The 20,648-nt window shown below is 42.6% G+C and overlaps 1 protein-coding gene across 18 annotated transcripts in view; it reads left to right on the plus strand.

Moving 5' to 3' along the window:
• Positions 1-20,648, plus strand: part of LOC140483389 (utrophin-like) — a 737,248-nt gene that overhangs the window by 638,818 nt on the left and 77,782 nt on the right. For all 18 annotated transcript variants that reach the window (XM_072581625.1, XM_072581633.1, XM_072581634.1 and 15 more), the window contains 3 exons: positions 1,063-1,220; positions 7,383-7,549; positions 12,301-12,412. In XM_072581625.1, coding sequence (XP_072437726.1) covers positions 1,063-1,220; positions 7,383-7,549; positions 12,301-12,412 — 437 coding nt within the window. The remainder of the gene's footprint in view (positions 1-1,062; positions 1,221-7,382; positions 7,550-12,300; positions 12,413-20,648) is intronic.

Raw genomic sequence — 20,648 nt, forward strand, 5'->3', positions numbered from 1 at the left:
TCAGCAGTCCATTGATATCCTCATCACTACTTACCACATGACCAATTTTTGTGTCATTAAGAAATGACTTGATCAGAGCTCTAATGTGTAAGTCCAAATTGTTAATATACTCCACAAACAGCAAGGGTCCCTATTTCTCTCTGCTTCTCGCTCTCTCTCACTCAACTCCTCCCCCCCCCCCCCCCCCCCACCAATTGCCAGAGGGGTGACTTCATAATGGTTTGTAAAATCATGAGGGGAATGAATAAGGTAAATAGAAAAAGTCTTTTCCATAGATTGGTTTAGGGTGAGAAAATTTAAAAGGGACAACTTTTTCACACACAGTGGAGTGCATGTATGGAATGAGCTGCCAGAGGAAATGGTGGAGGTTAGTACAATTACAGTATTTAAAAGGCAACTGGATGAGTATACGAATAGGAAGAGTTTAGAGGAATATGGGCCAAGTACTGGCAAATGGAACTAGATTGAGGAGTTGGACTGTTTCTATGCTGTATGATTCTATGACTTTATGAATAAGCCCTGTCGTCCAGGTCACATAAAGATTGCAAGGAAATATTAGAGAGGTTTGAAATTTACAATCGAGTAAGAAATTGACAAAGTAATTTCCTTGAAGAAACGTACAATATCCATTGTTTTAAACAAATAAAAGTTATTTTTTAAAAGGTTTTCACAAATAAAGAATTAAGATAACAAAATAACGAAAAGAAGACATATACTAAATATGCGTAAAACTTTCATTAGCGAAATGTTTTGACATAATTTACAAAACAAGACAATTGAAGATTTGCAGGGCTGTACAGGCTAGGTTGATTAGCCATGAGAAATGCAAGTTACAGGGATAGAGTAGGTGTTTGTGGGTGGATGCTGTTCGGATGGTCAGTGTGGACTCGATGGACCAAATGACCTGCTTCCATACTGTAAGGAACTATGATTCAGGCGCATGCTCGAACGGCCGAAGGACCACTCCTGCACCTATTTTCTATATATTGGATATATTGAGCTCTCAACTACCTCCTACAAGATGAGAAATATCAGTATTTTTCTTGTTGATAACTTTTGCAGATCTCTTCAAACAAGTAGCTGAATCCACAGACTTGTGCGACCAACGAAGCTTGAGCCTTTTGCTTCATGATGCAGTCCAGATCCCTCGGCAGCTGGGCGAGGTAGCTTCATTTGGAGGCAGCAACATTGAACCAAGTGTCCGCAGTTGCTTCCAACATGTAAGTGTATTCTACACCAGTTTATAAGGGCCAACAACAACAAACATTTTTCTATCTAGCACTAATTTATAATGCAAAACATCCAGACCTATGGATATTTCACAGGGAAATGTCCCTTTTAAAGTTGAGATCAAAGTACATTATTGAAACAGGCTAAAGGATCCATCCTGGGAGTTTATGATGCTGACACTGCTACCCTGAAATGGCAAGTGTCCCAATGACTGACTTAGAGAAAGGACGTGAATGTACTGGAACCACATTTGCAGATGACACAAAAATAAGTGGAATGACAAGTAGCAAGAAGGATGCAACAGTTTGCAGAGAGATATTGGTAGGTTAATTAAGTGGGTGAAATGTTGGCAAATGGAGCATAACACGGGAAAATGTGAAGTTGTTCAGTTTGGAAGGGACAGCAAAAGAACAGTATTACTTAAATGGGGAAAAACTGGAGAAAACTGCAACACGAAAAGACAGCTAGGGGTACTTGTGCATGAAACACAGAAAGCTAGCACACAGGTGCATCAATCAATCAGGAAGGTTAATAGATTATTGGTCTTTATTTCAAGGGGAATGTAAGAGAAGGGAGGTCTTACTGCACCTGCGAGAGGTGCTAGTGAGACCATATCAACTGCGAACAGCTTTGGTCCCCTTATTTAAGGAAAGAGGTTATTTCATTGGGGGCAGTTCAGAGAAGTTTCACTCGGGTGATCCCTGGAATAAAGGATTGTCTTATGAGCAAATGTTAAATAGGTTGGGACTTGACTCATTCAAATGAAAGAATGAGAGGTGATCCCTTCTCATTGAAACTGGTAGGTGTCTTAAGGGGCTTGGCAGTTTAAATGCTGAGAGGATAGTTCCAACATGGGGGAGTCTCGAACCAGAGGACATAGTCTCAGAATAAAAGGATGCCAAATTAAGGCTGAAATTGGGAAGAATCTCAACTCTCAGAGGCATGAGAGAACAAAGAACAAAGAAAATTGCAGCACAGGAACTGGCCCTTCGACCCTCCAAGCCTGCACCAATCCAGATCCTCTGTCTAAACCTGTCGCCTATTTTCTAAGGATCTGTATCCCTCAGCTCCCTGCCCACTCAGTATATGTCTAGATACATCTTAAATGATGCTATTCTGTCTGCCTCTACAATCTCCACTAGCAACGCGTTCCAGACATCCACCATCCTCTGCATATCTCCCTTAAACTTTTCCCCTCTCACTTTGACCTCGTGACCCATAGTTATTGAGTCCCCCATCTGGGAAAAAGCTTCTTGTTATCCACCCTGTCTATACCTCTCATGATTTTGTAGACCTCAATCAGGACCCCACTCAACCTCCGTCTTTCTATTGAAAATAATCCTAATCTACTCAACCTCTTCTTAGCTAGCGCCCTCCAGACCAGGCAACATCCTGGTGAACCTCCTCTGCACTCTCTCCAAAGCATCCACATCCTTTTGGTAATGTGGCGACCAGAACTGTATGCAGTGGAGCATTTGGAACTCTTTGCCATAGAGATCCTATTTGATGGCGGAGCAGGCTTGAGCGGCTGAACAACATACTCCAATTCATATTTGTAGTAAAGGGACCTTGGGTTCATGTCACACTACAGGTGATCCCACCACATTATACACTCTCACACACACACTCACACAAACACACATTCTCTCACACAGACCCTCTCATACACACACCTTTTCTTACACACTCTCATACGCACACTCTATCACACACGCATATTCGCTCACACTCACACATACTCTCTCTCAAGCACACACACACATGCTGGCGCTCTCTCTCTCCCCCTCAGAGACACACCCATATAAGTATATGGGGTGAATTTATATTTGTAGATCTGTATTTGCAGATACATTCTGTTTTGTTCAAAAAGCACACAATCTGTAGACAGTCAGTTAATGTGGCATTTTATAAATTCTTCCAAATAAAACCAGTCTGACTCTAGGTTAAGACACAGACAGGCTTGAAACAAGGCCTCACACCTAAAATGCATTGTCTGAGTTGCGATGTCAACTCTTTTATACTGATGAACCCTTTGGTTATCTCTGGGCAGTGACTTGAAAGAAATTCTGGGATTTCCACGTTAATCAATCAAAACCTGCACCTCCATTCTAGCTGATTAAAGACTTAATAGCCATTTGGGTTTGTTCAATATGTTCGCATCAGTTGTATGACCTTTTACTCTTTTACTTCTAAATTCTGTGTCTGATATATTGTCTCTCACTAACTACCTGAAGAAGGAGCGGGGTTCCAAAAGTTTGTGGTTTCAAATAAACCTGTTGTGCTATAACCCAGTGTTGTGTGATTTTTGACTTTGTCCACCCTAGTCCAACTCCAGCACCTCCACTTCATTGGTCAGAATATTGAGTATAGGAGTTGGGATGTCGTGTGTCAGTGGACTTGAGGGGAAATGTTTTCACGGAGAAGGTGTGCGTGTACGCAACAAACTGTCAGAGGAAGTGGTGGAGGCAGATAAAATTACAACATTTAAAAGGCATCTGGATGGGTACATGAATAAGAAGCCTTCAGAGAGATATGGGCCAAATGCTGGAAAATGGGACTAGATCAGATTGGGATGTCTGGTATGCACATATGAGTTGGACCGAATGGTCTGTTTCCATGCTGTATGACTATGACTCTGTAAGTTGAGCCACTTATCAGCTTTTGTCTAGCCACCATAAGGTATTTAATCAGTCCAGAACTCTCTACAAACATTGGTGTTCTACTAATAGAGAACACTTATTGCAAGGAATTTTCTCGGGTTGCAGTTTACTATTTGCCTTTCGTCTGCATCACATTGTTAATCAATTATTCTGTTTTCTAAACATCCATTCAGCAAACTTTGTATTTTGTATGTGTTTCCAGTCCATGCCCAACTGTTCTTTAAGTACAGTCTATCTCTACATCATTCATACAAAACCAGTTATATTTAGCTGTACTTTATTGCTAAAGTGAGTTGTAGCTTGGGCTCACATTTGTAAAACATCAATGACATTGCTGAGAAATCTTTTGAAAACCTTCGTATTAATGATTTTTTGAAGTACAATGACCTATCTCAACAAATGCAATTGTCAGTATATACACAGCATTATCACACACCTCGCAACAAAATAATTGACTAGTAAATCTGTTCTTTTCTGGAATGCTTTTGCATAAAGCATAACATTGTCCTTAATACTGAGTGAACACATCTTGTTTCTTTTTTTTGAAACTGTTGGATTTTAATGTCCATCTGAAAAGCGGATCTATTCTTGGTCTGAGAGGGCACCTTCAACATGGTAGCATTCCCATCAGCACTACCCCTTCTACAGTGCAGCAGTCCCTCAGGATCACCACCTCAGCAATGTAACCCTCTGACAGTGCAGTCTTCCCTCAGGAATGATCCTCTGACAGTGCAGTCCTCCCTCAGGATTGATCTTCCAATAATGCAGTCCTCCCTCAGAACTGTACATTGGAAAGATGCTCCTTTGGAACTTAGCCTTCAGTAGTACAACACTCCTTAGTTTCACTCTTATTGCTAGTCTGGATTCTGTGCTCATTTTAGGGTTGAATTCATAACCTTTAGTTCCAGAAGCCAACATATACCATGACTAATCTGAGGCTATTATGTTTGTAAAAAGTAGTCGTTTTTAATCATGAAGCCAATTGTTTTTGCAATGTTGAAAAGCCCAGTGCTAATGTATTAGATACCATATCATTGAGAATAGCAGACAGTAAACTCGGCTGATCCGACCAAAGAGCACACCTGTGAACTAAACACATTGATCAGGACTTTGGATCCAGTCCTTCAGAGTTCCCTACGTGCCCTCATCCCACATACTTCTCACATAGGCCACTTCTACTGCCTTCTAAAGATACACAAAGCCAATACACCAGGACATCCCATCGTATCAGGCAGTGGGACCCTGTGTGAGAACCTCTCTGGCTATGTCAAAGGCATCTTGAAACCCGTTGTACAGGGGATCCCCAGCTTCTGTCGCAACACTATGGATTTCTTACGGGAACTTCGCACTCACAGACCAATGAAACCGGCAATATTCCTCGTCACAATGGATGTTTCAGCACTCCACACCAGCATTCCCCACAATGACGGTATTGCGGCAACAGCCTCAGTACTCAACACCAATAACTGCCAATCTCCGAACACCATCCTACAACTCATCCACTTTATCCTGGATCACAACGTATTCACCTTTGACAACCAGTTCTTCATCCAGACAGATGGAACAGCCATGGGGACCAAATTTGCACCCCAATGTGCCAATATCTTCATGCACAGGTTCGAACAAGACTTCTTCTCTATGCAGGACCTCCAACCAACATTATACACCAGGTACATTGACAACATTTTCTTCCTCTGGATCCATGGCGAGGAGTCACTGATAAAACTACACAGTGATATCAACAAGTTTCATCCCATCATCAAACTCACCATGGACTACTCTCGACTATCTGTCTCATTCTTGGACACATACATCTCCATCAAGGATGGACACCTCAGCACCACACTCTACCGCAAACCCACAGACAACCTCACAATGCTGCACTTCTCCAGCTTCCGCCCAAAACATATTAAAACAGCCATCCCCTATGACAAGCCCTACGTGTACACTGGATCTGTTCAGATGAGGAGGAATGTGACAGGCACTTGGAAGTACTCAAGGATGCCCTCATAAGAATGGGGTACGATGCTCAACGTATCAACCACCAGTTCCGACGTGCCACAGCAAGGAATCGTAATGATCTCCTCAGGAGACAGAACGTGCTGCAACCGACAGGGTACCCTTCGTTGTCCAGTACTTCCCAGGAGCCAAAAAACTACACCATGTTCTTCGCAGCCTGCAACGCATTTTCAATGAGGATGAGCACCTTGCCAAGATCTTCCCCAACTTCCACTGCTCACCATTAAACAACCACCAAACCTCAAACAGATCATTGTTTGTAGCAAACTGCCCGGCTTTCAGGACAACTCCATACAACCCTGTCACGGTAGGTGCTGCAAGATGTGTCACAGTGTGGACATGAATACCACCACATGGGGGCATGTGTATGTGGCAGGTACTCATGCGACTCAGCCAACGTTGTCTATCTCATACGCTGCAGGCAAGGATGCCCTGAAGCATGGTTCATTGATGAAACCGAGCAGAGGCTACGGCACCGGATGAATGGGCACCGCACAACATCAACTGACGGGAGTGTTCCCTCCCAGTTGGAGAACACTTCTGCGGTCCAGGGCATTCAACCTCGGACCTTTGGGTGACCATCTTCCAAGGCGGACTTCAGGACAGGCAACAGCAAAACGTGGCTGAGCAGAGGCTGAGAGCTAAGCCTCAACCGGGACCTTGGGTTCATATCACACTACAGGTGACCACCATTGCACTGTACACTCACACAGGCACTCCTATACATACATGCGCGCGCGCACGCACACACACACTCATACATGCACCCTCTCACATACCTAGACTACTTTATACTCACTCAAACACACACATACACCCACTGTCACAATCCCCCCCCCAACCCCGGCACACACGCTCCCACACTCACACATGCACCCTCCCACAAACTTAGACCTCTTTGCACTCACACTCTCTCTCACAAACCCCTGCCCAGACACACATGTTTATGGGGTGAATTTGTACTTGAAGAGTTACATTGTACTTTGTTCAAAAACTGCATAAATCCATGTAAGACTCTGTTAATTCATTTTTTAGAATCAGTCTAAACATTATGGCACAGACAGCAGCACACAGGGGTGCTAACACCTTCGATACATTATCTGGGCTGACACCAATTGTTAAAGTTCATTTGAGAATTTAACTTTTTAAAAAGGTTTTGAGAGTTACATATGAAAGGAGCGAAACTAATATGGTCATTCTAACAGAAGAGAGACTTATCAAACAATCAGGATATTTTTCGATGTATAATTTCAGTTATATCACACTGTGAACTTTTGGTATAAATTCGGTGTCTTACAATCGTGTCCTCCACAACCACCTGATGAAGAAGCAGCGCTCCAAAAGCTAGTGCTTCCAATTAACCCTGTTGGACTATAACTTGGTGTGATTTTTAACTTTATACACTCCAGTCCAACACCGGCATCTCCAAATCATAAACTCATATAATTATTAATGTCTTTTATTTTCCTCTAGGGCCAGAACAAACCAGAGATTGATGTTAAACACTTCGTGGAATGGATGAGACTGGAGCCTCAGTCCATGGTCTGGCTGCCTGTTCTGCACCGTGTGGCAGCTGCTGAAACTGCAAAACATCAAGCAAAGTGTAACATCTGCAAAGAGTGCCCAATCATAGGTTTCAGGTGAGATGTGCAAACCAGCAGAAAGTTAGTGGCAATTTGTTTTTAAAGAAAGCTTTAACTTTAGATGTTCAATTAGAAACTTCAAACTTCAGCAAATAATACAACTGTAATCTTTAAAAATCCAGCAAATTTATGGGTCATAGAAGTAATTAGGGCAAATTAGATATCAACTCGTTTGTCTGAATTTTTGGGAGAGGTAGTGCTGCATGCTTTTGGAATTTTGTTACCAGCCACATTGATTACAGGTACACTGATTCAGAACCAGGTTGTGACTGGGCTTCTGGTTGCTTCTTTAATTTGCAGTTACAGTATTAGGAATTTACACAAAAGCCTTTATATCAGTCCTGTAATCAGTATGTATGCATACTATGAAAGTGAATGTAATAGTGTTGCAAAATGATTGATAAAGCTTCTTGTCCATAAGTAGTGAATTAAATTTGGACAGGATTTCAAAAAGGTAAATTGCACCTTTTTGGTGAGCTGTTCTCCTACATTTCTAAGCTTGACCATCTTGGAAAAGGTGCATGATACTGCCAATAATCACATCAATCATTCCCTGTCTAAGGACTGGACAAGAGATCAACTGTGGAGAAAACTATAATTGCCATCAACTAATTGAAAGCCACGAAGGCTTGGATTTAATAGAATTTCATCTGAAGCTTTGAGGCATAATGGCCTAACACTGTAGGCCATGCTGTGTGAGCTTTTCATGGACTACTGGGAAGGGGCAGGATTTCACAGAAACTTTAAAATGCGATACCTTATAAAAACCAAAAGAGAAAAGTCAGACCACTCAAACTACCGTGGGACCACCCTCCTTTCTGTTGCTGGGAATATTCAAGCAAGGTTACTTCTGAATAGGTTTGTGTAGCCATTGCAAAAGAAAACCGTTCATACTATAGGAAGAAAGTGAATTTGTTGGAGACTGAGCAGATGTGATTTACAATGATAATTCCAGGGGTGAGACATCTCAGTTGTGAAAATTGATTGGCTGAGTTGAGACTGTTTTCCTTGGAGAGGATAAGGCTTAGAAGAGATTATTCTGAAGCTTTCAAAATCATTACAGGTTTGGACAGAGTAGACAAGCGAAACTTCTCGAGGATCCACCCCATCATTTGAACCAAAGGGCATTCAGACAACACAACTTTTTCCAAGAAGAACCCCAGTACCAACAGCTTTTGTTGGTAAATTAACTTCAGAATCAGAATACCATTAGCACATATTACCATAAATCAATGGCCTCCTTTTATTGTTTGTTGAACTGTTACTTGGCCAAAGTATTTTGAAGATGAGATTACTTTTTTTTCAGATAACATACAGTGTGGAAACAGGCCCAACAAGTCCACACCGACCCTCCAAAGAGCAACCCACCCAGACCCATTCCCCTACACCTAACACTATAGCCAATTTAACATGGCCAATTCACCTAACCTGCACGTCTTTGGACTGTGGGAGGAAACTGGAGCACTCAGAGGAAACCCACGCAGTTACAGGGAGAATGTGCAAACTCCACACAGACAGTTGCCTGAGGCTGAATTGAACCCGGGTCTTTGGCGCTGTGAGGCAGCAGTGCTAACCACTATGCCACCGTGCCGCCCAAAGTTAATGCTTTGCAGTTTTATTTCTTCAGACTTGTGTATGTCTCTGTGTGTATGTGTGTGTTAGTTTCTTAGAAGGTTAGAAATAGAAATTCGTATAATCAAACTGTTTTTCAGAAAGTTTTGCATCTTTGTTTAAGTAAGTTTGTTTTGATGAACTGGTTAGTAGTTGTTGACTGAAGAAACCTGACAGATCTGTTCTTAATATTGAAGCTGATACCGTCTGAGAATTATATGATTGACCATATCACCATCTTGGTTAAATGCAGAGTTTGATATGACCAGTGGAGAATGGGATTAGAAAAGGAAACAGTGCATTCCTCTTGGCCGGAGCATAATTCAGTTGATTGGGGACTATCATATTGTTGGATGTCACAGTAGACAAGGTAGTGGACAGGAGGTCTTCAAAAGCAAACAGCGCATTTGGCAGACTGTCCAAACAAGTGTGGAGCAACACAAACCCAAAGTGCAGTCCACGTTGAAAACATACAAAGCAGTAGTCCTCACAACTCTTCTGTATGGTGCTGAGTTATGGGTCCTGTCTGGTCATCATGTATATCTTCTAGAGCACTTTCATCAGGACTACGTCCTCAAGATCCAGTGATAGGGCCACATCACGAACCTTGTAGTCCTGGAAACATAACCAACGTCGAGCAGTGTTGTGCAGGTTGTGCTGCTGGATGGAGGACAGTCACCTGCTCAAGGTCACATTATACAGAGAGCTGATGACTGGTAAATGGAACAAGAGCCCCATACAAACCTTTCAAGGTTTCCCTGAAAATGGCCCCTTTTGTGTGACACACCGACCATAGCCAGTGGTACATGCAGGCCATAGGTCATGACGCCTGGAGATGCTATTATCAAGAATGCTACAGAGACCTTAGTAACTAAAGAAAGAGACTGCAGGAAAGACAAAAGAAGAGGTATAGATCCAGTTGCCCCCAGCAGAGGCTATGATTACACCTTCACCTACATCCACTGTGGGAAAATCTGCCAATTTTGGATGAACACCTTCCGGGCATATTCATCCAATGAGAAGCACCAAGAATAAATAGCTTTTTTTCCTATATTTGTAAGCTTGATCATAGAGTCCTAGAGATGTACAGCATGGAAAGAGACCCTTCGGTCCAACCCGTCCATGCCGACCAGATATCCCAACCCAATCTAGTCTCACCTGCCAGCACCCGGCCCATATCCCTCCAAACCCTTCCTATTCATATACCCATCCAAATGCCTCTTAAATGTTGCAATTGTACCAGCCTCCACCACATCCTCTGGCAGCTCATTCCATACACGTACCACCCTCTGTGTGAAAAAGTTGCCCATTAGGTCTCTTTTATATCTTTCCCCTCTCACCCTAAACCTATGCCCTCTAGTTCTGGACTCCCCGACCCCAGGGAAAAGACTTTGTCTATTTATCCTATCCATGCCCCTCATAATTTTGGAAAAGAACCTTCCTTTTAGATTAGATTAGATTAGATTACTTACAGTGTGGAAACAGGCCCTTCGGCCCAACAAGTCCACACCAACCCGCCGGAGCGCAACCCACCCAAATCCCTACATTTACCCCTTCACCTAACACTACGGGCAATTTAGCATGGCCAATTCACCTAACCTGCACATTTTTTGGACTGTGGGAGGAAACCAGTGCACCCGGAGGAAACCCATGCAGACACAGGGAGAATGTGCAAACTCCACACAGTCAGTCGCCTGGCATTGTTTTATAAAGGTCACGTGTTGGTTCCTGAGGCCAGTGAACCTCTACAATTCTACTATACTGCTGCTTCCAGATCTATTTCTTTATTTACCATCTCCTCAATGTTTCCTATTGCAAGTGCACTTTTAGTCTGTATTTGGTTAGCATATTGTTCAGAAAAGTGATCCCTTACATCTCTTTAACTTCCAAATTATATTTGTACCTTATATATACTGATGTTCTGTTTGAATTTATCTATTGCCTGGAAAATTCTGGAATAGTTTGTAATTGACATTGAGTTTCCTGTTGCCAATGCTATTTATATTAGGATTTCTGTCCTTAAACCACTTTGTGCATTATTTAATATTGCCTTGGACATCTCCAAAGATTTTAACAGAGCCTGCTGTTTGTACCTTTGTGCTCGTTTCCAAATACATTATATTCATGGCTATTCAGTTTCTGTTCATATAGTTGAGCATCCTAACTGCTTGCTCAGTCTTAGAGTTTGCCTTAATGACAGGAATTCTAAAGGTACTGTCCTTCATCTTGCACCATCTCATCATATTAATGACCTCCATTCTGTACTCAGTTCTGACTATTCATCTGTTGACAATTTCACACTGCATTGGTTCAAGTCCTTTGATTTTAGAACTGTCCATTAATCCAACATCTATTCTTTGTGCCATCTCGATAATTTTTTTTATTCTTGCAAAGGCTGTGGGTATCCCTGGTGAGGTCAGCATTTATTACATTTCACAAATTGCTGTTGTACTGAATGGATTGCATGGTCATGTCCAAGGGCAGTTGAAAGCCACCCACATTGTTGTGGGTTTGCAGTCACATCTAGATCAGATGGGAGAAGGATAATAGAATACTTCGCAAAAGGACATTAGTGAATCAGATGGGCTTTTACAACAATCGATGGTGGTTTTGTGATAGCATTACTGGAAATAGTTTCCAGTTACAGATTTTTTAAAGAATTGAATTTACATTTGACCAGCCACCTTCAGATTGGTTCCATAGGTCAGTACAATATTGGAACGTGAATCCACCTTCCCCAGAGGATTAGTCTGGGTCTCTGGATTTCTAGTTCAGTGATATTACCACCATACCACTGTCTCTGTGCCATTATTACATATTATTTCTGTTTCTTTTCCCCTCTTCTCCTGGAGAACTTTCCTTCTGCTGTCTTAGGTGAAAATGGAATATCCTGTTTCTTTATTCCTGCCTTTACAGCTTCACATGTCACAATCGCTGCAATTCAAATTCACCTTTTCCAGAACATCAAAAGTATGACTGTTCTTGCATTTGTTTCTCTCCAAAACAATTGTCAGTTCCTTTAAAATAAAAATTTGCATAACTTAACCATTTAACTTTTGTTTTTTCACTGGAACAAAAATAAATAAATATTTAAACAAAAATGAACATTTCTGTTACTCCTTGTTCTTCCTTTACAGGTACCGCAGCCTCAAACACTTCAACTATGATATCTGCCAAAGCTGTTTCTTTTCAGGACGCACAGCAAAGGGACACAAGTTGCATTACCCAATGGTGGAGTACTGCACTCCCGTAAGTAATATACTATTCCACTCAATAGAATTGTTCCAATCTTGTGGATCAATTACTGTGTGAAACTTAGGGGTTTAGAGGGTTGTGCATGGTTAGAATGAGCTGGAAGTGGTGGAGGCTGGCAGCATTTAAAAGGCATCTGGATAGTTATATGAATAGGAAGCGTTTAGAGGGATATGGGCCAAATGCTGGCAAATGGGACAAGATTAGGTTAGGATATCTGGTCGGCATGGATGAGTTGGAGAAAAGGGTCTGTTTCCATGTTGTACATCTCTATGACTCTAAGTAGAAAAATGGATGAAAATGTTTCTATAACATAGCACCTCTATGAAGTAACCATCTGTAATGTATGATAAAGACCAGCGAGAAGTACTGATTGAGTATGAGGTGTCATTTCCAAAGCAGTCCCTTTACCTCAGTTTAACAGTTTTCTGTAGTCCTTCAGTTTTCTTTTTAGAGCTTGGATACATTCCCAAAGCCCAAGCAAATTTCTAACATTTCACTAAATCGTCCAATCCTCGTGTGACCGGCATGGTCAATTTCAGTTGGCTATTTGAGAACAAAGGCAACACAATCAATTGCTTAAACAAGATATAAAAAAGAGTGAAATAGGCATGCTCCTTCCAAACTGATGACTTGTACCACTTGAAGGACAAGAGCAACAGATGCATGTAACCTCGAGTGTTTTCCTGACTTGAAACATTGTCAGCCTATTCCTTTACAATTGCAAGGTCAAAATCTTGGCACTGACTTCAGGACTGCATTGATTTAAGAAGGCAGCTCACCATCACCTTAGAACATAGAACATTACAGCTCCATACAGGCTCTTTGGCCCTCGATATTGCACTGACCTATGGAACCAATCTGAAGCCCTTTTAACCAACACTATTCAGTTTTCATCCATATGCCTATCCAGTGACCATTTAAATGCCCTTAAAGTTGGCGAGTGTACTACTGTTGCAGGGTGTTACATGTCCCTATTACTCTCTGAGTAAAGAAACTACCTCTGCCATCTGTCCTATATTTATCACCCCTCAATTTAAAGCTATGTCCCTCGTGCTAGCCTTCTCCATCTGAGGTTGAAAAATGTGGTGCTGGAAAAACACAGCAGGCCAGGCAGCATCCGAGGAGCAGGAGAATCGACGTTTTGGGCATACGCCCTTCTTCCTGCTGTGTTTTTCCAGCACCACATTTTTCAACTCTGGCACTCCAGCATCTGCAGTCCTCACTTAAGGGTCTCACCCTATCTAACCCTCTGATTATCTTATATGTCTCAATGAAGTCACCTCTCAACCTTCTTCTCTCTAATGAAACAGCCTCAAGTCCCTCAGCTTTTCCTCATAAGACCTTCCCTCAGTTCCAGGTAACATCCTAGTAAATCTTGTCTGAATCCTTTTCCAAAGCTTCCAAATTTTCCAATAATGCAGTCACCAGAACTGTCCACAATTCTCCAAGTGTGGCCGCACCAGAGTTTTGTACAGCTGCAACATGAAACTCAATCCCTCAACCAATAAAAGCTAACATACCATATGCCTTCTTAACAACCCTATCAACCTGAGTGGCAACTTTCGGGCATCTGTGTACATGGACACAGATCTCTCTGCCCATCTAAACTACTAAGAATCTTATCATTAGCCCAGTACTCTTTATTCTTGTTGCTCCTTCCAAAGTGAATCACCTCACATTTTTCTGCATTAAACCCCATTTGCAACCTCTCACCCTAGCTCTGCAGCTTATCTATGTCCCTCTGTAACCTGCAATATCATTTGGCGCTATTCACAACTCCACAGACCTTAGTGTCGTCCGCAAATTTACTAACCAATCCTTTTACGACCTCATTCAGGTCATTTATAAAAACGACAAATAGAAGTGGCCCCAAAACAGATCTTTGCGGTACACCGCTAGTCACTGAACCCCAGGCTAAACATTCCCCATTAACCACCATCCTCTGTCTTCTTTCAGCTAGTCAATTTCTCGTCCAAACTGCAAAATGCCATGTCTCCATATTTTGTGCAATAACCTACCATGGGGAACCTTATCAAAAGCCTTACTGAAATCTATATACACCACATCAACTGCTCTACTCTCAGCCACCTGTTTGGTCTCCTTCTCAAAGAACTCAATAGGATTTCTGAGGTATGACTTACCCTTCACAAAATGGTGTTGGCTGTCCCTAATCAAATTATTCCTTTCTGGATGATTATAAATGCCATTTCTTATAATCTTTTCCAACACTTTACCCATAACAGAAGTAAGGCTCACTGGTCTATAATTACCAGGCTTATCATTCCTTCTTGAACAAGGGGACAACATTTGCTGTCCTCCAGTCTTCTGGCACTATTCCTGTAGACAATGATAATGTAAAGATCAAAACCAAAAGCTCTGCAATCTCCTCCCTGGCTTCCCAGAGAATCCTCGGATAAATCCCATTCGGTCCAGGAGATTTTCCAGTCCAGGAGATTTGCCTTTTCTCACACTTTCCAGAATTGCTAACACCTCCTCCTTATGAACCTCAACCCATCTAGTCCAGTAGCTTATTTCTCAGTATTGTCTTTTTCCAGTGTGAATACGGACAAAAAATATTCATTTAGCACTTCTCCTATCTCCTCTGACAACACACACAACTTTCTACTACTGTCCTTGATTGGCCCTAATCTTACTCTAGTCATTGTTTTATTCCTGATTTACCTATAGAAAGCCTTAGGCTTTTCCTTGATCCTACCTGCCAATGACTTCTCATGTTCCCTCCTGGCTCTTCTTAGCTCTCTCTTTAGGTCTTTTCTGGCTAACTTGTAACTCTCAATACCCTAACTGAACCTTCACATCTCATCCCAACATTGGCCTTCTTTTTCCTCTTAACAACAGATTCAACTTCTTGAGTAAACCACGGTTCCCTCGCATGACCATTTCCTCCCTGCTTGACAGGGACATATTTAATCTAGGACACGCAGTTGCTTTGCCTTGAATAAATTCCACATTTCAATTATGCCCATCCTACGCATCCTAAATCTTGCCTAATCGCATCATAATTACTTTTCCCCCAGCTGTAACTCTGTTCTATACTGTACACCTCTATGACAGTCGGTGGTACTTAATATGAAGGCAAGACTTTCTCTCCAAGAGGATTTTGTGGTGGTCACTCTTCCTGATGCTATCATGGTCAGAGGCATTTGCAAGGTTTACAGGATCATCGTTTCCTCTTCCTAGGTCGATGCAGGGTGGTCTGTTTAGTTTTGTTATTTTATTGAGATTTCATGGTGACTATTGCAACTGAATGGCTTGCTGGGCTCTGTCAGAGGGCAGTTGAGAGTTATTGCTGTGGCTTTGGACTCATGTAAGCCAGACCAGGTAAGGATGGCAGATTTCCTTCCCTGAACTGTTTGTGAACCAGATGGGTTTTCTCAGCCATCAGTAGTGGTGGACTCTTAATTCCAGATATTTATTGAATTCAAATTCCACCATCACCTGGGTCTCCAGAACAGGAATTCAGTTTCTGGATTAATAGTGAAATAACTGTGGCCAGCCTGCTTAAAGTCAGTGGTGGACTGAGGAAATTCTAAATCTATTAATTTTTTTATTGAACTCTCCAGAAAAATACAAACAATCAACAGTGAAGAATAAAAATAGCAATACACGGGAAGGGGAGGGGTGTTGGGGGGGAAGATGTGTACCACACCAAACCCCACCTAACTTAGCAAAGAGGAAACAGTGGACACAAAAAAACAGTCTAATGAACCAAGTGATAGGACATTACACAGACACCCCTGGTAAACCAGTAAACGCCCAACCCTCCCACCAATAGTCCACTAAAAGGCAGCCTGCTCCTTCCGACTCTCAATTCACCTTTTCGGAGCTTCCATCCATCTCGAGGACATCCTGTCCTATTACAGCCCCGGAACAGTGGCGATCAGGATGGTGTACCCACCTTCCCGATCCACCCCTCAGTGTGCCGTCTGCACTGGTGCGCCTTGCACTCAGCTCGGGCCCACCCCAGTGCGCTGTAGGACAGTTTGTCCCGTTACCACCTCGGGATGACGACACTCAGGACGGCCTACCCACTTTCCAGCTCTCGGGGTGGCCTACTCACCATCCGACTCGTGGGATGTCCTATCCACTCTCAGGGTGACAGCTTTCTTCACAACTTACTCACTATCCGGCTCACAGTAAGGCCTGCCAAACCCAGGGACACACAAGACAGTTCAGGTGATAAACCTGAGCATCAAAAAAAAGAGTCCACTCCAGAATGCATTAAATGCACACCTCACAGCACACACAGGTATTCAGTTTCTACTGAGGCCCAGGCCCACTTAGAGACACAGTCTATTAGTGAAGGTGCAGTTAACTCATGGGCTCAGTCCAAACAGCAAAGTGCAAATCTTAAGAACCATTGTGCAAGGGTCGAGCCCAGCCACCCACCCATCATAGTCCTTGTTCAAGAAACAGATACAGTGTAAAAACGATATACACATCAGAGTACACTGCAAACTGCAAGGGGCAGAGTCCACTGACACAGGGGCTGTTCCCAGAGTCTGCCATCCAATCCAGAATCCGCTTCCCAAACCTAAGCCTGCCTCTGAAGGCAGAGTTTGCTCCTGATGGCTGGTCGTCCTTCCATCACCAGGGTGCACACGCAGGCCCAGCTCTCCCATAAGATCCAGTCCACTTAAACCAGCACAATACCTTTCCGGGGACCTAGCCTCCAGAAAATGAACCAGCCTACTCAATGGGGTCAGGTCCACCATGGAGATTCAGGCCATGTACAGCAATCAAGGCAAGGTAGGTAAGTTCAATCCAAACAGCTGACTGTGGAACAAAGAATAAATCCCATCACCAAATTGCCTTTTCCATTCCCACACCTTCTCCAATATAACAATACCGCTGGTTGCAACTAGCCAGCTGAAAAGCCAGTTCTCCAAGGAAAATATAATTTTTAATATAATTCCCCACACTACCGCCTAACAGCAGCAGAGTTTATATTATCCCCAGCACCCATGATGTGTGTGCACGCAGGAGAGAGACAGTGAATCTCCAGTTTACATTTTTCCTTTTTTTGTATTTTATTTAAACAATACGTTTACAAAACAGTTCACATTAACAGCTGTATACAGAAAAACAGCGATTTTACAAGGGAGAGGAGCGGCAAAGCCAGAGCCCCTAAGCTACCATTCAACCAGTTTTCAGGAAATGAGGACAAACCTCAAATCCCACTTTCAATCATCACAAAATAGTAACAAATACATAAGACAGTCCAATTACATTTATAAAGTGTATAAAATGCAGTCCTTCTCCTCCCCCCCCCAATACCTCTACCGGCTATGCAGCACACCACCCATCCCTCCCACCTTCCAGCCACTCAGGCAGCCCACACCTATGCCCCATCCAGTTCTCAGTCCGCCCTTACACACCTTCTGACTACCTCTAGGACAGTCTGTCCTGCTTCCCCAACCCCACCCCACCCCAGATGACACAGCGGTCAGGACAGTCTACCCACCTTCTGGCTTCCCTAACCACCCTTCGCACCTTCCAGCCACCTCTAGATAGCCCACCTAGGTGCCTGCCCAGGGTGACAGCGCTGAGGACAGCCTACTGACCATCTGGCTCGGTCTGCCCCTAAGCACCACTATCTGGCTCTCGCCCACCAATGTGCCGTCCAGCTTGTGGAAGTGCCCTCTCACACCTTCTGGCCACCTCTAGAACAGCCCATCCCCTTTCCTGGGAAGGCAACGCGCAGGGCAGCCCACAAGCCTTCCGGACCTCAGCCTGCCCCTGCACACTTTCTGGCTCTCGGCCGCTCTGACACCTTCCGACGACCTCTAGGACAGCCCATCCCAATCACCCCATCTCAGGACAACAGCGCTCAGAATGACCTACCCACGATGTGGCTCTGGGGGTGACTGGCATCAGGACGGCCTAGATAGGAAACTCTAATAAATTAGTCAGATGCAATTTCCCTTTCATGCTGACTATGCTTGATTAGATTATGATTTTCCAAATGTTCTGCAATTACTTTCTTAATAACTGAATTGAATACTTTTCCAACAATATATGTTAGGCTAATCAGACTATAGTTACCCACTTTTTACTTCCCTTCCTTATGGAATTATCACATTAGCAGTTTTTCAATCTTCTGGTGTTTCTTCAGAATCCAACAATCTTTATAAAATTACAACAAACACATTCATTATCTCTGTAGTTACTGCCTTTAGGATCCTAAGAAGCAAAGCTATCAGGGGATTTGTCTGTCTTTAGCCCCATTAGTTTGTCTAAGGCTACTTTTTTAGTGAAAGTAATGGCACTTAACTCCTCCCATGTATTCTTCAATATTAATGAGATTTTTGAAGTTTCTTCCACTGTATGGACTGATGGAAAATAACTCTTCTACCATTTACTTGTTCCCCAAAACCGTCTTCTCAGATTCATTTTCTAAGGGGCCTATGTTCATGTTGACTTCTCTATGCTTTTTTTTTACATTATTCACTAGTTCACCCAATTGCTTATTTTCTCTCATTGTCTTGCTTTGCTGGATTCTGAATTTATCCCAGTCTTCAGGGCCATTGCTGATTTTGGCCTCCACATATGCTTTTTCTTTCAACTTAATAGTCTCCTTAACTTCCTTGGTTGATTTATCTCTCTCTGAGAATCTTTCTTCCTTGCTGGGATGTATTTTTGCTGAGTCATGAATTACCTCCTTAAGTGCCTGCCACTCTTTGTTTATTGTCATTTCTTCTAATCCATCCATGCAGTTCACCTCAGCTAACTCTATCTGAAACATATTTAACTCCTTGCTGAAAATACTCAATGTTTTTCAGCTCACCACTCTCTGGCGAAGAAATTTCTCATCTCAGCCCTAAATGGTCTACCCTGTATCCTTAGACTGTCACTCTCCATTCTGGACTCCCTGATCATCGGTAACATCTTTCCTGCATTTACTCATTATGCTAGAATTTTATCGGTTTCTGAGATTGCCCTTCATTCTTCTAAACTTCAGTGACTATAGTCCTAAATGATACAGTCTATTTACTTACATCAATTCTGCCATCCCAGGAATCAGTCCGGTAAACCTTCATTGCACTCTCTTCATAGTCAGAACGTCTCTCCTCAGATAAGGAGAAAAAAACTGCAAAGAATACTCCAGGTGTCACCTCAGCAAGGCTTTGTACAACTGCAGCAAGATATCCCTGCTCCTGTACTCGAAACCTCTCATGAAGAAAGCCAATATACCATTTGCCTTCTTCATTGCCTGCTGCACCAGTATGCCTATTTTCAACAAATGCTTTTCAAAGATACCCAGGTCTCAATCCATCTTCCCCTTTTCCAATCTATCATTGCTCAGATAATAATCTGCCACCTTGTTTTTACTGCCAATGTTGATAACCTGTTAATTATTGGTATCTGTAATGCATTTGACCACTTACTCAACTTGCCCAAATCACACTGCAGCATCTCTGAATTCTCCTCACAGCTCACCCTCCCACTCAGCTTTGTGTCATCTGTAGCAAATCTGTAGATATTACACTCATTTAAATCATGAATATATATTGTGAATAGCTAGGGACCAAGCACTTATCCCTGTGGTACCTTACTAGTCACTGCCTACCACTTGGAACAAGATCCATTTATGTCTTCTCTTTATTTTCTGTCTGCCAAACAGTTCCCTATTCATTTCAGGACATTACCTTAATTCTCTGGGCTTTAACCTTACATTCTAAGTTCTTTTGAGGCACCTTATTGAGAACCTTCTGAAGGTTAAAGTAAACCTCTTTTTAAATTCATTGTCACAACAAGGGCATTACTCAGAGGGCACGAAAGATTCAGCCACATTGCTGTGGGTCTGGAGTTACATGTATGATAGACTAGGTAAGGATGGCAATTTCTTTCCCTAAATGACATTAGCAATCCAAATGGATCTTTCCAACAATTGACAACACATTCATGGCCATCATCAGACCTTTAATTCCAGATTTTTTTCCATTTAATTCAAACTCCAGCATTTGTTATGGGAAGATTTGAACCAAGCCCTCCACACATTATGTGGGTCTTTGGATTCCAACAGCGGTCTAACCAATGTTCTATACAGCCGCAAAATGACCTCCCAACTCCTGTACTCACTACTCTGACCAATAAAGGTTTGCATACCAAACGCCTTCTTCACTATCCTATCTACCTTTGACTCCACTTTCAAGGAGCTATGAACCTGCACTTCAAGGTCTCTTTGTTCAGCAACACTCCCTAGGAC

The sequence above is a fragment of the Chiloscyllium punctatum genome, chromosome 11, assembly GCF_047496795.1.
Source record: "Chiloscyllium punctatum isolate Juve2018m chromosome 11, sChiPun1.3, whole genome shotgun sequence".
NCBI classification, from domain to species: Eukaryota; Metazoa; Chordata; class Chondrichthyes; order Orectolobiformes; family Hemiscylliidae; genus Chiloscyllium; species Chiloscyllium punctatum.